This window comes from Tinamus guttatus, unplaced genomic scaffold (genome assembly GCF_059628265.1).
Source record: "Tinamus guttatus ecotype Peru unplaced genomic scaffold, ASM5962826v1 Tinamus_guttatus_pri_ptg000297l, whole genome shotgun sequence".
In the NCBI taxonomy this organism is placed as follows: Eukaryota; Metazoa; Chordata; class Aves; order Tinamiformes; family Tinamidae; genus Tinamus; species Tinamus guttatus.
The window spans coordinates 4,316,504-4,334,071 of NW_028288831.1; the positions used below are offsets into that span (position 1 = coordinate 4,316,504).

Sequence of the window (17,568 nt, forward strand, 5' to 3'; positions counted from 1 at the left end):
AGCAGATCCCTCTGCCTGCGTCAGCGCTCGACGTGACCCCTCTGCAACGCGTGGAGCTGCACGTCCTCGCGGGCATCGCTGCACTTCTTCCGTTACAAGCATCCCTTTCCAGGCAGGATTACATTTTGTCTGGGAAATAAAGTACGAAAAGAGCAACATTGCTAGAATTATTCATCAGATTATGCAATTCCCTGAAAAAAAAAAGAAAAAGCAATTTCCTGAACTAAACGTTATCCTGGCAGAACTGCTGAGCACAGACCACGCTGACAGCATTTATTGGATGCGGGAAACCGTAAGTGGTGCCTTACCTGAGCCACCCATTACGGGAAAGGAACACTGGGGATGGTGCAAAATAAACTCACTGTTGCAATGCTCCATCTACCACCGAAGGGCTGGGAAAAAAGCAGGGGGAAAAAGTAGCTTTTGCAATGCAGAGCAAGTCCTCAGCAACACGCGACTTGCACAACTGAAAAGCAGGCGGCAGGAGGACAGGACTGCCCGGCTGCAAGGAGGGAAAACACCCTGTGCCCCAGCCCCATGCAGGAGCAGCTTTGGGGATTCTTCCTCTCCCTCTCTACTTCACAAGTGACCCTAGGGGCTCTTCAGCTTTTTTCCCCCGCCCTGGCTTTACCAGAAAACTCATGGTGATGACACATGACTCAGAGCTGCGGGTTTGGAGATTTACTGTGTTGTATTTGGAAAAGCCCAGTATTTATGGGGGAGAGCCTTCGCCTGCGGGGCGGCCTGACACAGGTTTTCCACACAGAGAAGGCGCCCGCTGCGGAATTCCGCGGGTACGAGCGCCGTGCGCTGCCACCGCAGCCCGCCCGCGCCGTGCGCCCAGCACAGCGCACTTATGGGCGCCCCGTCCCCTCGGCCGGGCACCGACCGGACCCGCTGCCCGCGCACACACAGGCCGGAGCCACCGGCCCCGCGGCCGCCCCACGGGCCGCGCCCCAACGGCCGCCCCCTCCGCGCGCCTGCGCAGGCGCTCGCTGCCACAGCGCGTGCCCGCCCCCGCCCCGTCGGGCGCGGCTATTGGACAGCAATTCTGACAGCGCCGCTGTCCCAGCCAATTAGCTGGTGGTATTGGATAAGTGGCAGTTGCAATATCCTATTAGCGTGCACGGGGGAGGGAGTTCGCCGACTTCCGAGCTGAGTTCGACGTGAAGCAATCAGAACATGCGCGCGTTGATTGACAGGCTGCGCGGCCTATCAAAAGCGGCTGCGTCAGGGCGTGAATGAATTGCTATTTATGCCGAAGTCCATTGAGGTGCCCCAAGTCCCACCTCCCCGATCGCGCAACTCTCCACCAATGAAAGACGGTCTTTTCTGAGTGGCGGGGGCGGCGCCCTATGGGCGGGAGCAGCGGCGGCCCCGCCCCGTGCGGGGTGGAGCGCACCCCTCCCTCCCGCCCAATCAGTGGGCGGTGCCCGGTGAGTGGCGGGCGCGGCGCCGAATGGGGCGTGGCGGGCGCGGGGCGGCGGCGGCGGCGCGCGCGGCGGGCGGGGTCGGTGCCATGGCGGAGAGCGACTGGGACACGGTCACGGTGCTGCGCAAGAAGGGCCCGAGCGCGGCCCAGGCCAAGTCCAAGCAGGTGAGCGCGGCGCGGCGGCTGTTGCCGGCGCGGCCCCCGGGCCGGGCCCCGAGGCGCGGCGGCCGCGGTCGGTGAGCGGGGCCGGGCGGGGCGGCCCGCGCTCACCGGGCCGCGCTCTCTCCCGCAGGCGATCCTGGCGGCGCAGCGGCGAGGGGAGGACGTGGAGACCTCCAAGAAGTGTGCGTAGCGGCGGCCCCCCGCGTCCCGAGAGCGGCCCGTGCAGGGAGCGGCACCCGGGCCGAGCCTGGCGCTGCCCCCGCGCGGAGCCGCCCGCGGTGGCCACGGGAGTTGGGCCCTTGTCGTACCGAGAGCTTTCGGTTCGGGCTGCCGAGAGCTCGGCCCCTTCAGCCTGTTTGGCCTCGCGTGATCCGAGGCAGCAGCGCAAGGAGATACCCGGAGCCCGAGTGGGGCCTGGAAAACCCTCCGGGCCTCCCGCGGAGCCGGACACTTGGCCACAGCCATCCCGGCCACAGCCGTCCCGGCCACAGCCGTCCCCGCGTTTCCGCGGATCCCGGCGGCCCCATCCGAGCTGCACCTCGTGTCCGGGTGACTGCGAGGAAACGGGGGCCGTTAGAGCTGGAGCCTCCCGTGGGCGCCTTAGGCAAACGTGTCCAGCGATGACATGTGCATTCCTGCCTTTAGGGACAGGGCCGCACCGCGTTACCTCTGCAACAAAGCTGATGTAACAAATCACTCTGGGGGCTCCAAAGCTGCAAAACTCCTGAAAAAGCCTCCCTGATAGCAAAACCCTGGATTAAACTCCCATTTTCTGTGGTTTATTCGTATTTTTGATTGCATATATGCTTGAGAATTTCAGTAACTACTCCTTCGTGTGACATAGCTCTCTCAATTTCCCTCTTTTCTTTCTGATTTAAATCCTTATGCTTCTCACCTTGAGAAGAGATTATGGTAGCACCGAATAAATAAATAAATGGGTGATCCTTGAGTGGGAGGAAATAGAGCCTGTATAAAGTTTGGTCATTTCAATCACCACTTCAGGGACTAGCGTTAGAGAAGGGATTCTGAATATGACCTACTGAGTCTAACGAAAATGAGAACCACTGGATTTCTGCAGAACTGAATAAAGTCAGAGTTTATCTTTAAGAAGGATCAGAAAGTGGAGCACAAGGCACGTATTCGGTCTGCTGTATAACCAAGCAAACAAGATAAGAGTTCATATAGTAAATCCCCCCGAGTCGTAACAAAAAAATTGCAGATCTGGAGCTGAATTTGGAGATACAGAAAGGGAAGAGCTCTGCACGGCTGTGTTTGGACTCAGCATTTAGCAGGGTTAAGATAACATGTTCTCTGGCCTGTAGTTGGCAGGATCTGGTTGAGTCTGATGCTGATGTTGGCCTGTTAAAATCGCGAAAACCTGCTGGGATCTTGGGCAGCGGAGTGCTCCGAGCAAGCCCTCTGCTTGGTCGTGCAGCTCCGAGCCTTGTTTCCTTTGTTCTTGTTTTTTCTTTTTTTTTTTCTCTTGCTTTGAATCGCAGGGGCAGCAGGCCAAAACAAGCAACACTTCATCACGAAGAACACAGCGAAGCTCGACCGCGAGACGGAGGAGCTGCACCACGACAGGGTGCCCCTGGAGGTGGGCAAGGTCATCCAGCAGGGCCGGCAGAGCAAGGGCATGACGCAGAAGGACCTGGCCACGGTGAGGGCTGCCGGGGGCTTCTCGGCTCCTTCAGCTTCCTCGCGGAGGGCCCAGGCACCTCTGGCGGGGCCCCATGGGCGCTTCTCTTGGGGGGTTTCTTTTTCTTTCTGTTTCTCCCTGGATGGCTGCGGTGACGTCGTATCATGGGTTGGAAATTTGGTGAAGGGGATGTCTTTGCCAGATCCCTGGGCAAAATTAGTAACCTACGAAATAGCTCCGAGATTTATCTGTGCAACCTTTGTACATGTGCAAAGCACATGAGCGGTGTTACGGCCGCGGAGCTGCTGGGAGGCTTTTTTCTTTCTTTTCTTATTTTTTTTCTCCTCAGCTTAATCTTTTTATCCCATCAGCTTAGCATTGACACAAGTTTATTTGTTCCGATTATGTCTGAAGCTGCGTTCAGCAGCTCGTTGCTGTATTAATGAACTGTAGCATTTAGTGTCATTGTTCCTCCTGGGAGAAGTACGGGTCTGTGTGTGACGGGTGGCACCAGCCCTGGCACTTGAACACAGGAGGGCCCGGTGGTGCTGGGCTCTGCCCACGTGTCGTGCTGCCTCTTCCAGTCCTGGCATGGTTGTCACTTATTAATGCACTGCAGTTTTGGGCACGTGGCTCTCAATGTTTACTTCTTTTGTTGTGCCAGTGTTTGAGGCATCTTTATTATTATTTTTAGAAAATCAACGAAAAACCACAAGTTATTGCTGACTACGAATCAGGAAGAGCAATCCCCAATAACCAGGTTATGGGCAAGATTGAAAGAGCCATCGGTAAGTTTGGAAAGTGAACTTCAAAAATAACAAAAATGTCTTCAGTGTTAGGAAGGCTATTTTGGTGTTAGTTATGTACACTTGCTGTGGCAGGAGCAGTTGCTGACTGTAGGTTGTTATGGGTGGGGTGTCATTAGTCTGTGTTTTGATAATACGTGGATATGCTGACTGAAACAACTCAAAGCTCTCTCTCTTTTTTTTTTTTCTTTTTTCTTTTTCCTTTTTTCCCTTCATCTTTCTATATGGGATAGTGCCCCGGGGATCTCCTTTGTACAGCCCCCACAAAGATCAGCAATGTGCTGAGAGTCTTGAAGGATTCATGTGAACTCAGCAAAGCAAACAGTAGTGTTTACATGGCTATCCTGGGCTTGTCCACATATTATTTTCTAGGAACATAGTCAATGCACAAGGAAGAACTGAATCTTTCTCTGTAACTAGTCTGATCCTATAAACCAGTGTAGGATTCTTCCTAAATTTTGCCCCTTACTGTCTTTTTTTTTTTTGGAAAGCTATTGAGTGATAGAGCGGATGGTGAACCGTGTCTTTTCTGTCTTATTCCAGGTCTTAAGCTGCGTGGGAAAGACATTGGAAAACCACTCGAAACTGGCCCCAAAGGGAAATGAAAATAAAGCCTCGAAATCAGTTTCTTCAGACTGATCTCGTCTGGCTGGTTCTCCTTAACCACCAGAATGTCTCATCGTATTGCCAAGCTGAACAAGAGGGTTTCAGACTTGCTTTGGGGGGGAAATCTGCAGAATCTGTCCTTGCTGTAAAAAGACGACCTTAAAGAAGCGATTTTCCTGATTTTGTTTTTTCTTCCTCCTTTCCAGAGATTGAGGAACTAAACCATGAAAAATACTGCATCCAATTTGCCAGAAAACATGTGCGTCTTGGTGTTTAGAAGCAGCTAATGTTAAGACACTTAGGGTGATCTGAAATGAGATCATTTAATTGGAGCGGTTTGGGGGGAGGGTGAGATATATTATATATAAATAGTTTGGGAGAGCTGGGGATTGATTGGTGTCTGCATCTGAAATGAATGACTCAGTCACTGCATTGCAATGACATTTTTGTTTGTTCCTTCCAGCCTGTTTTAAAGAGATCTATAATAAAGTTTGATACCCTTTGGTTGCATGGGGTAGTTGCTGCCTGTTCATCAGCTGGTAGTATAATTTTCTGCTGGGCATGAGTGGTGCTGTAGCACCCTCTTCTTCCTAGGAATGTAACCACCAGGACAATCCAAAGCCTTTGGGATAAGGGCGCTTTTCCACGGGTTTCCTGTGTTGTCACAACCTTGCTCGCTGCTGTTTCTTTCTCTGCAGCTTTGGCTGATGTCCCAGAGATGAAATCAATACTGTGCTGCTTATCTTGTGCAGGGAAGGCGAGTAGAGTCTGTCGAGCTGGACAGAGCCAGGCTGATGCAAAGACAATGGAGCATTTATATGAAGCCAGAACCTTCCTTATCTCTCTTTTTTTCCTTTTTTTTTTTTTTTTTTTCCCCGGAAAGGCTTCTTTCCCTTCCCACCGAGTGGCACCACCAAGACAGGTACAAATGTAGGCTTGAGGATTGTGTCTTATGTGACAGTTTGGCACAATAGTGGGACAGAGCTGAAGAAGAGTCTGTGGCAGGGGGGATAGGAAAGAACAGGCTCCTGGCACAAAACAGGATGGTGGCAAAACACCTTCCCTACAACCAAGCTAGGGGCTTTCTGAAGCTAGCGGCTTTGCTAAGGGGCTGCGCAAGCAGAACTGGTTTGTTAACTACTGAACTGATGTTTGGCTATGGCAATAGTATTCAATTGGTTTCCAAAGGTGGGGGGAAGATGAATCCTTGGCTCAGGGTTTTCTCTGGGGCCTGGCTGCAGAGAGCTCACGAGCTCTTCGGACTCATTGCACTAAGCCAAACTTTTGCTTCAAGAAGCTTTTATCATTTCTAATGACTTTTAAATACAAATCATCAAAGGTCCTCGAAACAAGCATGGGGAGTTCAGTGGCAGGTGAGTACCCGGAGCAGCTCAGGGCTGTTCTCCGACCTGTTCCGCGCTCTTCCCTGCCCAACACCCTCCGCTGCACCCGCTCCGACCTCGAACAGCTGTAGCACCCGCTGCCGCTCTGTGCCCTGGCAACTGCTGCGCTTGTTTTCTTGGGTTGGGTGTGGGAAATGGCTCGTGCCACAGCAGCTGCTCTACTCTCCTCCCCAGGCCTGTGCTGGATCCCCTCCGTCTGAGAAACTTGCTATGGCCATGGCCAGAATCTTGCTCTCCAGGGCAAAGAATGAGCCCTGCCGCTGCAAGAGCCTTCCAAGTGTTGTGTTTGTCAAAGCCCAAGCACATAAACATGTCTCTGTACAGCACAGAAAATCCAGTTTACACAACAGTACTTTTCCCAAGGTCTTGGAGGTAGTTGAGCAAGTAGCACTTCTCTCTCCTGAGCTGTGACCTTGTCTTAAGGGGCCTGCTGCAGCTTTTTATTTGATAGGCATGATGGCAGGCAGCAAGACGCCTTGGAGCCAGCCTGGGCTGTGGGAGTGTGAGGTCTTGCTGGAAGATGCTCTGTTCTGCTTGCAGTTAGTGGGCACAAGGTGGCAATGAGCGGTGTTGGATTAATATTTCAAGGATCACCCCCTTCCTGTGGCAGTGAAGATATAGTGACCTTGTCCTGGAAAGAAAGGTGAACATAAATTGGTAGCCTGTATCTCATTGGAAATAAATTGACCTCTTCCAAGTCACAGAGGGGAGAACCCCTATGTGCCTGCCAGCACACTTTAATGCCAACAAATTAACAGCCTGAAGAGGCCAACTGGCTCCATGTCCTCTCGGGGGACTCAAGCCTGGAAGGGCTGCAAGAGGTCAGTGTTTCTGCCCCTGTAGCTCTGCTGGGGGCAGAAACTGCAGGAGGAAACCAACTGTTCAAGTCACCACTGTTCAAGCTACTACTGCCAGACAGCAGCGGATGAGCAATATTTGCAGGAGCAGCTCCCTGGCAGCAGCGGGGAGAGGGAGTGCAGCCTCAGCTCTTTCTGGAGCTGTCACCTGATGGCATCAGCAACATTTCTAGGTCAGTCCTACAACTTGGAGTCACTCATTTGCCGGCTATCAGATAAGAAGCAGAGGCCTTTGCACCTTTCTGATGTGTTGGCAGATTGGAGGGGTCTGTCAGGGATTGCTGAACTTTTAGAAAAGCTGTTTTGGTGCCTGCCAGGGTGCTGGCTGGAGCAGCAGGGCAAGCCAAAAAGCCCTTCCCACCCGTGCTGATAGTCAGGGCCAATTCCTTACATCTTGAAAGGTGATGTTGTCGAAGCCCCGTGGGGCACTGCTCTCTGCCAGCATCCTGCTCCTTTGCCCTCTCCTCTTCAGCAAGTAATGGCCTCCTCCCGCTAGCATGGCCAGGACGGTGAGGGCCAGGAGGAGGCCGATCACCACCTCTGCCACGAGGCTGCTGGAAGACTTCTTCTCTGTGAACGAAAGGAGATGCTGCTGAGCCAGAGCTGTTTCCAAGGAGGGCCCGGAGCCATCCAGGGTTTACCCTTCCCAGGCTAAGCGAGGCTCCTGCCCTGCCCAGGACGTCTCATGGGAGCTGGCAGTGGCGGCAGCATCCTGTACCGGTGCTGCTCATGGTGGGTTAATTCTGCCAGCAGGGCTGAGGGCAGCGTGCGCTGAGCTGCTGTGTGCAGCCCAAAAGATGCACCGTTGTCCCTTGCTCCCGTCCTACCCACTCGGAAGGCCTCCGCCATTATGGATGCGGCTGTCTTGTACCATCGGCCTCCCCTTGGCTTTCTCAAAAGGCCCCAGGAAATATAAAACCTTGTGCTTTAAGTGCTGAAACATGAGGTCGGGTGGGCAGCCATGCCCCAGCTCTGCCGCTGAAGGTTGGTGCGAGCTGCTCGGGCGTGTGGGACCACAGGCTGCTGGGCGCTTGCTGAGGCCATGGGGGTGCAGAAACAGCATGAGATGCTGTTGCCCTGAGCTGCTGCAAATGCCAGAAGCCCCTCACCTTTCCCCAGCACATCTGGGTCAGAATCGCAGCCCTTTCCAGCGCTGTATGTTACGTCATCCAGAGCCACCGTCCCTCTTATCGGCCACGTCCCAGTGGCAATCTCAAAGACGATCTGCAGGAGAGCAGGTGCTGCGTGACGCGGTGCTGGGGGCTGCCGTGCACCCAGCAGCCCTGCGGCGAGGGCAGGACTGGCCGGGGCCCGCGGCCCCGCTCACCTGGAACTCGCTGGAGCTCTCCACCGGCACCGCGGCGCTCTGCCAGCCGCGGCCCGGGCGCCCGGGCGCGCTCCACGCCGTGCGCTGCCCCGCGTCGCTGTGCAGCCTCACGCGCAGCTCCCCACCAGCTGCAGCACAGCAGTGAGGAGGCCCCCAACATCAACACCCGGGGGGTCACCATGCCCCTCCAGGCGCGCCGCACTCCGCGGAGCAGGCAGAGCCCACCAGGATGGGCCCTCCCTGCTGCGCAGTGGGCGCTGGGGGGGCTACAGCCCTTGATTGAGCCCCCAGCTCCCACCACGAGCTCACTTGCCCCCTGTGCGCGCCGCAGCACTTACGGAGGTGCTCCGGGATGTCCATGTGGTACCAGAAGTGGAGGCAGGAGGCTGCAGCTGCGGGCAGGTGCTGGCTCTCCAGCTGGGCAGTGGTGCCCCCGGGGCCCAGCACACTGGCATCGAAGAACACGTAGTGACCTGCGCAGCGAGCAGAGAGCACAGGGGATTCCCTCTGTGCTGCATCGCCCTGATCACGTCCTGCTCCCCTGGGAACCTCCCTGCCTCCCCAGCCCCTGGCTGCCCATGGGGCTGAGCTGTCCCTCCCTGGAGAGGGGAATGGGACGCAGTGGAGCCAGCTGTCTCCAGCATATGTTCAAGGCTGGGCCTGCAGTGGCACCGTGCTGGACCAGGGTGCCCCCATGGCAGGTGTCTGCCTCCACAGGGTGGAGGATCTGCCCCCCTGGATTGACCTGGGCCCAGGCTGGAGCTGGCATGTGGCTGTTAAGGCTGCTTGCCCAGCCTCCCAGGATGCTCCAGGGAAGCAACCGTGGGTGACTCCATCTATCTGCAGGTTATCTCGTCCACTTGATCATGCCAGGATGTCCCAGGATGGAGGTTTCCTACCGTCCTTTGTGCCCAGGGTGCGATCCTGCTCCGGACCAGGGTATTTGGCCAGGGGGACTCCACTCTTCCAACCCCAGGCGAAGCCGTGTGGGTTGTCATCGGTGGGGCTGCTCCAGCCGCACAGGTCCACCTCAAAGTCACAAGAACCTGGGAGAAAGCCCTGGGTGCTGAAGTGATGCATGGGACATTGCAGGGTCACCTTCCCTCTGCACCCACCAAGTGCCCTGGTGTGTCTTGGTGAGCCCCCACTTCCCTGGGAGCCACAAATTTGAGCCATGCAAAGCTCAAGGGTGGCACAGGGTGGCCGATTCCCCCCTTGGCCCTCTTGTCAGGAAGACGGGATGGGCCACGCCAGCCACCCCTGGGCCAGCCACGGCAGAGCCACCATCGTGTCGCGTGGGCTCTCACCTGGCTCGGAGCAAGCACCGTCCGCCACGTGCAGATCGTCCAGTGCGATGTACGCATCGTCCCCTCCGCCGCCCGCGGCCTCGAATAGTGCCTGCCGGGGAGTTCGGAGCGGGGCACAGGCTGAGGCTGGGGCCAGTAGATCCCCGACACCCAGCACTTAGCCCCAGAAGGCCCGAGGGACTCGTTGTCCACTGGTGCTGGTGTCCCAAGCACCTGTCCCCTCGCATGGCCATGCCTCCTGCAGCCACCATCCCGGCTGGAATGGGAGGCACCTGAGTTCTGCAGCGGCTGGGACCTGCCCCGTCTCACCCTCCACTCCTGGTCTGCCTGGACAGTGACTTGGCCATGGTGCCAGGCGCTCCCCTGCATGGCGCTCACAGCAAACAGCTGCCTCCTCTGCATGCCGCTCTCCTCCACAAAGACGCTGAGGGAACCTGTCAAGGGCCAGGGACGCTGGATGTGCAGCCCAAGGTGTGAGGAGGGGACTGAGGGCACTGCTGTGCCTTGGCCCCAGCAGAGCCAACCAGCCTCCGCTCTGCTTTGGAGAGCTCGTCATGGGCTTAGCGGGTCTGAGGGCAGAGTTGGCAATGGCATCAACTTGTCTGGCTCTGAGGCCATAGTGACCACACGTGTTTCTTGATGGTCACCACGTCCCGCTGTTGCAAGGGTCCAGATCCTTCCCTGGACACCACAGGCCAGAGGCAAGAAATGATTTTGCCCCAGGAGGCTGTGACATGGGGGCAGGGAGCTTGTCCCAGGGTTCCCATCCCAGAGCAGTGTCCCAGGCAAGACCCTGGGCTTTCGCCAGGACGCGGTGCTTACCCGGGGCCTCGCCGCCCAGCTGGTACCAGAAGGTCAGGCACTGGGCTTGTGCGGAGGACTCGTAGAGCTCAGAGGAGAGCAGGGCCACATGCCCCGTGGGCAAGGAGCCCTTGCTGGTGTTAATCAGCATGTAATGGCCTGGGGAAAGAAAAGCCCCCATGCCGTAACCTTGCTGAGCCACCCTGTCCACAGCAAGGGACAGCAGAGTCAGTCGGGAACCCAATGGGTTTGGGGAGCTCGGTGCCCCTCAGTGCTCATCTCATGCTCAAGCAGGAGCTTGGGGTGTGGAGGATGGGGTGCCCGGCCTGGTGGCCAGTGGGCAGCAAAGGGGCACCCTTGGCACCAGCGGGTAGGACAGGTATGGGGATAGGGTGAGGAGAAGGGATGGGGATGCTGCAGGTCTTGGTCAGGGGCTGTCAGATAGCATTGGGGCAGGAGCAGGGGGTGAGAGGCTGGCAGGGATGGGGCAGCAGCGGGGACAGGGACACAGGATCAGGAGCAGGAGGGAACCCTGGTACCTGTGGCCGTGCGGGTGGTGTGGTCGGCCGAGGGGCCGTGGGCGCCGCTGTCGCTGCTCTGGCGCAGCCAGGTGGGCTGCCCGCTGGCCACGAGCCCACAAGTGCCGGCCTCGAAGGAGCAGGAGGCCGGGGCGCCGCAGGGCCCCGCGCGCAGCGTCACGTCATCCAGCGCCACGCTGCCCACGAAGCCGTCGCGCAGCGCCTCGAACACCAGCTGCGGGGCCGGGCAGAGACACCCGCTCGAGACGCAGCCCCTGGCGTCCCCGCTGGCCATCGCCCGCGGCTGCCCCGCGCTGCCTCACCCGGAACGCGCGCTCTCCCTCCGGGTTGAGCGTGGTGAAGCCCCGGTGCCACACGCTGCCCTGGGCCCCTCTCCTGGTCCACAGCACCGTCTCCTCCTCTTCCTCGCGCTGCAGCTTGAGGCTGAGGGTGCCTGGGCAGAGGGGAGCCGTGGGGGTGGCCACACCGCTGCTTGCAGCCGCCCTGCCCCACGCCCGGGGCCGTTTTCCACACCGCAGAGGCGGCGGCGGGAGCCTACCGATCTGCGGGCCGGCCATGCGGTACCAGAAGGAGAGGCACTGCGCGGCGGCGGGCGGCTGCTGGTAAGCGGTGATGAGCTGTGCCCACTGCCCACGCGTCCCGGCTGCGGCGGGGTCCGCGGTGAGGAAGTACCCTGCAGTCATAGATGGGGAGGCGGTAGGAAACGGGGTGCTCCGAGCTCGCCCAGGAAGGGGCGGCCGGAGGAGCCAGCAGAGCTCACCTGAGCCGGTGGTGTGGTCGGGTCCCTGGCCCTGCTCCGAGCCCCGGACCCATTGGAAGTCACTGCGCTGATCCTGGTACCAGCCGCACATGCCCGTCTCGAAGTTGCAAGACAGCTCTGGCCAGTGGGAGAGGATGGCAGCAAGGGTGGAGGGATAAGGCACCCCAAACGCAAGCAGCCCTCCAAACGTGCTTTTCTTTTTGCCCCTGCCTTGGCCCGTCTGCCCCCACCCCAGGTCCCGGCCCCCGGTTCCCCTGCACCCGGGGGCGGCGCAGGGCCGCCCTCTGCACCCACAGCTGTACCCGCAGCCTCCGGCGGAGCCACGGTGGGATCGCAGCTCATGAAGGTCACGTTGTCGATGGCCGCTGTCACCGCCTCCTGCAGACTCACCTGACCCAGCAGCTCAACCTGGCGGGACATGGAGCCGCTGAGCCGCAGCCCCCAGCTCTCCCGCCAGCCCATGGCAGCCACCGGTGGTCGCGCTCAGGCCGGTCCCCAGCACCCCCAGTGCGAGCCCCGCTGAGGGTGTCACCTGGAATGGCCTGGCCCGCTCCCCCAGCAGGACACGGCCACACTGCCAGGCCGCATTGCCCTGGCCCTGCGCCTGCCAGGCCAGCTGAGCGGTGCCCGTGGCGCGCTCAACCACACGGACAGCGAGGAAACCTGCGCGACAGGGACGGCAGAGCAGGTGGCAGCGCGACGGGGCAAAGCCCGGCGCTGGTTTGGGGGGATCCGCCCTACGCTGAGCCGGGGGGCAGCGCAGGGCCGGTGCGGGCGGGTTTTACTTTGGTAGTCGCCGGGGATGCGGTAGCTCATCTCCATGGCGCAGGCGGGACCCGAGGGGCCCAGTGGCGGGGTGCGCGCCTTGGCCGCGGCCACCATCTGCCCTGCCCCGCTGCGGAGGGCCAGGAAAGCCCCTGTGTGAGGAGACACGGCCGGAGGTCAGGGTCTGCATCCCCGCCAGCACCCCCAGCCCAGCGCCCCGCAGCCAGCACCGTCCCGGGCAGTGCCAAGCACCGCCCTGGTGCTGCCCACTCCCCTCATCGGTGGGAGCAGGAGAAGGGGTGTCTCTGGGGTGCCAGAGCCCCCGTGATACTGGGGACACGTGAGTGTCGCCTCCGCGGCCGGCAGGGTCTCACCTGCTCCGCCGGAGGTGTCGCGCGCTGGCTCGGTGTCTTGTTGCACCTCCCAGCACAGCCGGCCCACGCTAACGTCGTGCCAGCCCCCGGCGTCCTCCTCAAACGTGGTGGCTCCTGTGAAAGCCAAGCGCTCGGTCCCACCGCGGCGCTCCCCGGTGCAGCGTGGGCATCCGTGGGTGGGAGAGGTGCCCTGGCCAGCCCCGCCGGCCGGCTGCTGGGAGCCCGGGCGCGAGCATCGCGTGGGACGGCAGCTCCGGGGAGCTGGTGGCCTCAGGGTGGACTAGGCCACCCTGGGTGGACCAGGGTGCTCATGCCCGGCGGCGGGCGCTCACCGCACTGCTCCTCATCGGAGCCCAGAGGACAGTCCTTTGCGAAGTTGCAGGCCAGCTCACTGTCGATGCACTGCCCGCTGTCGCAGGTGAACTGCCCGGCTGAGCAGGGGCTGGCGGGGTCCTGGGATGGCAGCGTTATCTGGGGCTTTCCTGATGGCGAAACACCATGGTCAGAGAGGAGCCGGCCGGGCCGCTCGGGCAGCGCAAGGCTAAAGCTCGGCCTTGGCAGCATCACCCTGCACAGCCTGGCCAGGGCTGAGACGAGCCCTTCCGTGACACGGCCAAAAGACGCCGGGAGTTTCTAGCGGGGCTCTCAGCCGAGTGGCACAGGTGCCCGGCTCACCCTGCTCCTCCTTGCAGTCTGGGGAGAGGATCAGGTCATCCAGGGCCACGGTCCCCGCGTCACCGGCCACCCCTTCGATCAGCACCTGCAGGGCAGAGCCAAAGCCGGGTCCCGCGGGCCCCCGCGGGCAGGCAGGGGCTCCAGAAAACAGAGGAGCCCCGGGGGGACACGCAGCCAGGTCAGGGCAGGCGAGCCCTTGGGGCAGAGTGCGGCTGCCGCGGGCAGCCAGCCCACCTTGAAGGGCTCTGTCACACTGAACTCCACTCTCTCCCGGACCCAGCAGGCGCCCAGGTCCCCCGTGCGCTCCCGCAGCAGCTCCTTGGTGGAGGCGGTCACGGAGTAAATGCTGAGGCGGCTGGTGGCAGAGCCGTGGAGGTGGCAGTAAAGCACCAGCTGGCAGCAGAGAGGGCAGGTGAGAGGCGGCGCGGGCCAGGCAGGGATGTGCAGCCCCCTTGCCGCCTCCTGGGCCTCCCGGCCTCTGTGCCCGCCAGAAACCCCTCCATCCTCTCCCAGCAAAGGAGCAGCCTCATGCAAGAGGTCCCCATGCCTAGGATGGCTTCACCACAGCCCCCCGGGGTGCCACTTACAGAGCAGGAATTGGTGGCCTGGAAACTGGGACTGCTCAGCCAGGCCACCCCATCGGCGCTGCCCATGTGGAGGAAATAACCTGCGGGAGCCCTGGGTGAGCGGCAGGGCCGGTGCCCCTCGGCCCGCGGCAGCGCCCGCTCGGGTACCTGCGCTGCTGCCGTTGCTGTGGTCACGCGTGGGGAGGCCGGGGGTGGGTGCCAGGTTGGCGCTGCTGTTTCGCTGCCACGCGGCCGGCCCGGCCTCCGCCTCCCAGAGGCACAGGCCGCTCTCGAAGGTGCACGCGTCGAACGCCTCTGCCGAGGGAAGGGAGCGGTGACGCGGGGACGGGGCAGGGAGCCAGCCCCGCCACCGCGGTGCCCGCTGCTCACGGCACTGCGATGCAGCCTCGTCCGAGCCGTCCCCGCAGTCGTCGGTGCCATCGCAGAAGCACTCCAGGGCCACGCAGGAGCCGCGCTGGCACTCACCCTCCTCAGCCTCGCACACCTGCCTGCCCGGCCCTGGGGGCACGTGGGCACCGTCAGCTCCTCGCTGGCCACTGTGGGGTCCCCCCTCTCCAACACAGCAGAGCGAGGCCACAGCACGGCCACCACCCACGCAGCCCCATCCCTCCAGGGGTTTCCCTGTCCCAGGGGCAACTTTTCTCCACCTGCCCCATGTCCCCGCAGTGAGAGCGCTCCTGCTGGGGCCACACGCGGAGGCCAAGCCCAAACCCACCCGCTGGCTCCTGCCAACTCGTGTCCCAGTCCTGGGCAGGACGCAGGGCGAGTACGCTGCATCTTACTCTGCAAGCCGCAGTTCCTGAACACAATGTCGTCCAGCGCCAGCTGTGTCCCCAGGGCGGGCGACGGCGTCACGGAGAAGGAGAGCTGCGACGAGAGCCCCGCGGCCGGTGGCAGCTGAGCTGTCCTGGCTCCAGGGATGGTGGCCAAGTGCCATCCCCCTTGGTGGCACCCAGTGTCCCCTGGGTCCCTTGTCTCCCGGAAGCCCCGCTCTGCTGCTCACTGGCCACCCCCAACCTGCCGAGCTGCGACTCACTGCCCCGTGTCACCTGGAAGGGCCCCGTGGTGCGACCCGGGTAGGCCACCAGCTCGTGCCAGCCCTCAGCTCCACGCTCGGGGCTCTGCCACAGCTCCACCGTCTCGGCCGCGGTCGCCAGGACCAGCCGCAGTGTTGGCCGCTCCGTCCCGTTGAGCCCTGAGGGGATTGCGGAGAGGTGGCCGAGCGCCTTGGTAGCACCAGCCCCGCCATGGGGCAGCTCGAGCCTTGCTGGCTCTGGGCGATGGGGACTAGGGTGCGCGGGCCCCGCCGGACACGGTTTTGCGAGCGTTGAGGAGGGGAACAGGAGGGCAGGGACCCGTCTCTGGGTGCTGGGGGCTGTGTGGCCACCAGGGGCTGTTCCAACGGGGAGGTGACCCCGTCCCACTGCAGTGCCCCAACCAGAGCTCTGCAGCACCCCAAGCTGGGCTGGGCCTGCTGCTGCGATCCCAGCATGCTCACCGCTTCCCGAGAGGTGATACCACGCCTGGATCTCACAGGTGGCAGACGCTTCCCGCATCACTGGAGACTGGAGCCAGGCTGTGGCCGATGTCTTTCCGGGGGGATCTGCTGCCGCCATGAACCAGCCTGGGGTGGGCAGAGAGGGGGCTGTGTCCCCATGCAGTGGCGCCAGAGATGCTGCTGTCCCAGCACACGCTGAGCACCCTGGCTCCCGTCCCGGCCATGACACGGTGCCGGGCGCTCCCAACCCGCTCACCCAGATCAGTGCCCACGGTGTGGTCCGAGTGTGGCCCCGTGCCCCAGGCGGCCAGGCTGGCCCGGCTCTGCACCCATGCGTATGACGAGGTGCTCACGTCCCGCCAGCCGCAGTCACCTTCCTCGAAGTCGCAGGTGAAGGGGGTGCCCAGCACTGGTGACACCCCCATGTACCCTGGGGACAGGCGCACGGGGCGTGAGGGCAGAGCCGGCTCTGCCGGAGCCGCCTGTGTCCACAGCCTGGCTCTGCAATGGCCCCACTCTGCTCCCCACAGGGAGCTCCGGGGCGGCGGGACCCACCGCACTGGTTCTCGTCGGAGCAGTCGCCGCAGTCGCAGACGAAGTCGCAGAGCTGCTCGGCCGGGCTGCCGCACGCGTTGACGGCGGTGGCGGCGCCGGAAAGGGCAGCGCTGCCTAGGGGAGAGGAAGGGGGTGACAACCCCGCTCGGAGGGGACGTGTGCCTGTGCTCTGCACCTCAGGGGAGCTCTGGGCTCTCAGCAGCATCGTCCCTCGGACGGGACCTTCATCCACTGCACGTCAGGGCGCTTGTGGGAGCAAAGCAGAATGCCCTGAGGCCTGGGCTATGCATCCCGCTTCTCCCTCATGTCCCTTCTCATATTGGACCTTGCATTTTGGCCTTGCATTTTGCAGCACGTCCTCCCCATGCTTGGGAGGCAGCTCAGCACCAACCGCTACAGCCAGAGCCAGCTGAACTGCAGGATGAGGTCTCCTGAGGCTACGGTGCTATTTCCACCCCAGCTGCTGTATCCCCCTGTCCTCGCTGCTGCTCCATGTGTTGGCCCTCCACAAAGGGTGGGAGCCGCAGGGTCTGTTACACCCCATGGCCTGGGCTTGGGTGTTGCGTTCGGGAGGGACCTGGCACCCCGAGGTGCATCCTCTCCCTCACCCAGAAGCGTTGAGCCATCAGCACGTGCCTGTTGCAAAGAGCCACCTCGGGACCGCACGAGCAGTGGGAGATGAGCTTTGAAACGGCCTGCTCATCCTCATCCTCGGAAAGGGGAGATCTGGTGGGAAATGATTCACACATTTCCTCCCATTGCAGAGTAAAGCCACGAGTGATACCCGGCCCCAAGGCCATTTGCATCCTGGGCGGCTCCAGCAACCACCAGTCGTCCAGGGAGCGCTGACTTTTGCCAGCAGCACCCAAAGATGGTTTGCCAGACTGTGTTTGCACTGATTCCCCGCCACAGGACTGCTGGGGATGGAGGTATCAGTCCCGTCCCCGAAAGCTCCCGCGGCGCTGAGGGAAAGCACGAGCCCCTCCACTGCCTGCGGCAGATGAGGAGCCCAGCTGCTGCCTGGCGGTGCAGCATGGGTCACGCTTCTCCTTGGAGGGCAGCAGCCTCATCCCGCCCAAGCCAGCGCACCGGAGCATCTGCTCCTGCAAACACCCCGCAGCGCCTTTGCATCGGCACATTTCCCGGTTCAGCCGGGATAGAGGAAAAAGAGGAGGGATAGAGTGAAGTAGCTGGCACCGTGTCCCCCCTCTCCCCGCAGCGTGACCCCCAGCACAGCCCCAGCTTGGGGCACAACTTACCCAGCAGTGTCAGGACCAGGAGGAGCGTGTGCTCAGACATTGCAGCCGCCGGGCTTCAGCGAGGGCAAAACAGCTGGGAAACGCAAGGAGTGGGCAGAGGGGGCAGCTGGTGTGAGCCGAGGGCTGGAATCTGCTCCCAAGGACCTGCCACACTTTGGACTTCAGCCCCACTGTTATCTGTGCCGCGGTGCTTACGCTTCCCCAGCTCTCCCAGCC

At 61.3% G+C, this 17,568-nt stretch overlaps 2 protein-coding genes across 2 annotated transcripts; one reads left to right on the top strand and one right to left on the bottom strand.

The window, feature by feature from the left end:
• Window positions 1-1,490: 1,490 nt before the first annotated feature.
• EDF1 (endothelial differentiation related factor 1) lies at window positions 1,491-5,155 on the top strand. The gene is made up of 5 exons (XM_088527992.1): window positions 1,491-1,597; window positions 1,725-1,776; window positions 3,094-3,254; window positions 3,928-4,021; window positions 4,583-5,155. Exons 1-5 carry the CDS (start codon window positions 1,520-1,522, stop codon window positions 4,642-4,644), a joined length of 447 nt encoding a protein of 148 aa, XP_088384118.1. The 5' UTR covers window positions 1,491-1,519; the 3' UTR covers window positions 4,645-5,155.
• Window positions 5,156-6,631: 1,476 nt separating this feature from the next.
• Window positions 6,632-17,419, bottom strand: MAMDC4 (MAM domain containing 4). Its single transcript, XM_088528013.1, has 28 exons — window positions 17,349-17,419; window positions 16,094-16,203; window positions 15,795-15,968; window positions 15,090-15,664; window positions 14,823-14,907; window positions 14,410-14,538; window positions 14,188-14,334; window positions 14,041-14,120; window positions 13,688-13,846; window positions 13,454-13,538; window positions 13,111-13,260; window positions 12,779-12,892; window positions 12,425-12,556; window positions 12,172-12,302; window positions 11,942-12,047; window positions 11,640-11,756; window positions 11,418-11,552; window positions 11,182-11,312; window positions 10,880-11,093; window positions 10,362-10,499; window positions 9,849-9,973; window positions 9,540-9,630; window positions 9,132-9,278; window positions 8,571-8,705; window positions 8,233-8,360; window positions 8,015-8,129; window positions 7,297-7,475; window positions 6,632-6,679 (listed from the first exon to the last, which is right to left on the bottom strand). Exons 1-28 carry the CDS (start codon window positions 17,390-17,392, stop codon window positions 6,632-6,634), a joined length of 3,924 nt encoding a protein of 1,307 aa, XP_088384139.1. The 5' UTR covers window positions 17,393-17,419.
• Between the last annotated feature and the right edge of the window lie 149 nt (window positions 17,420-17,568).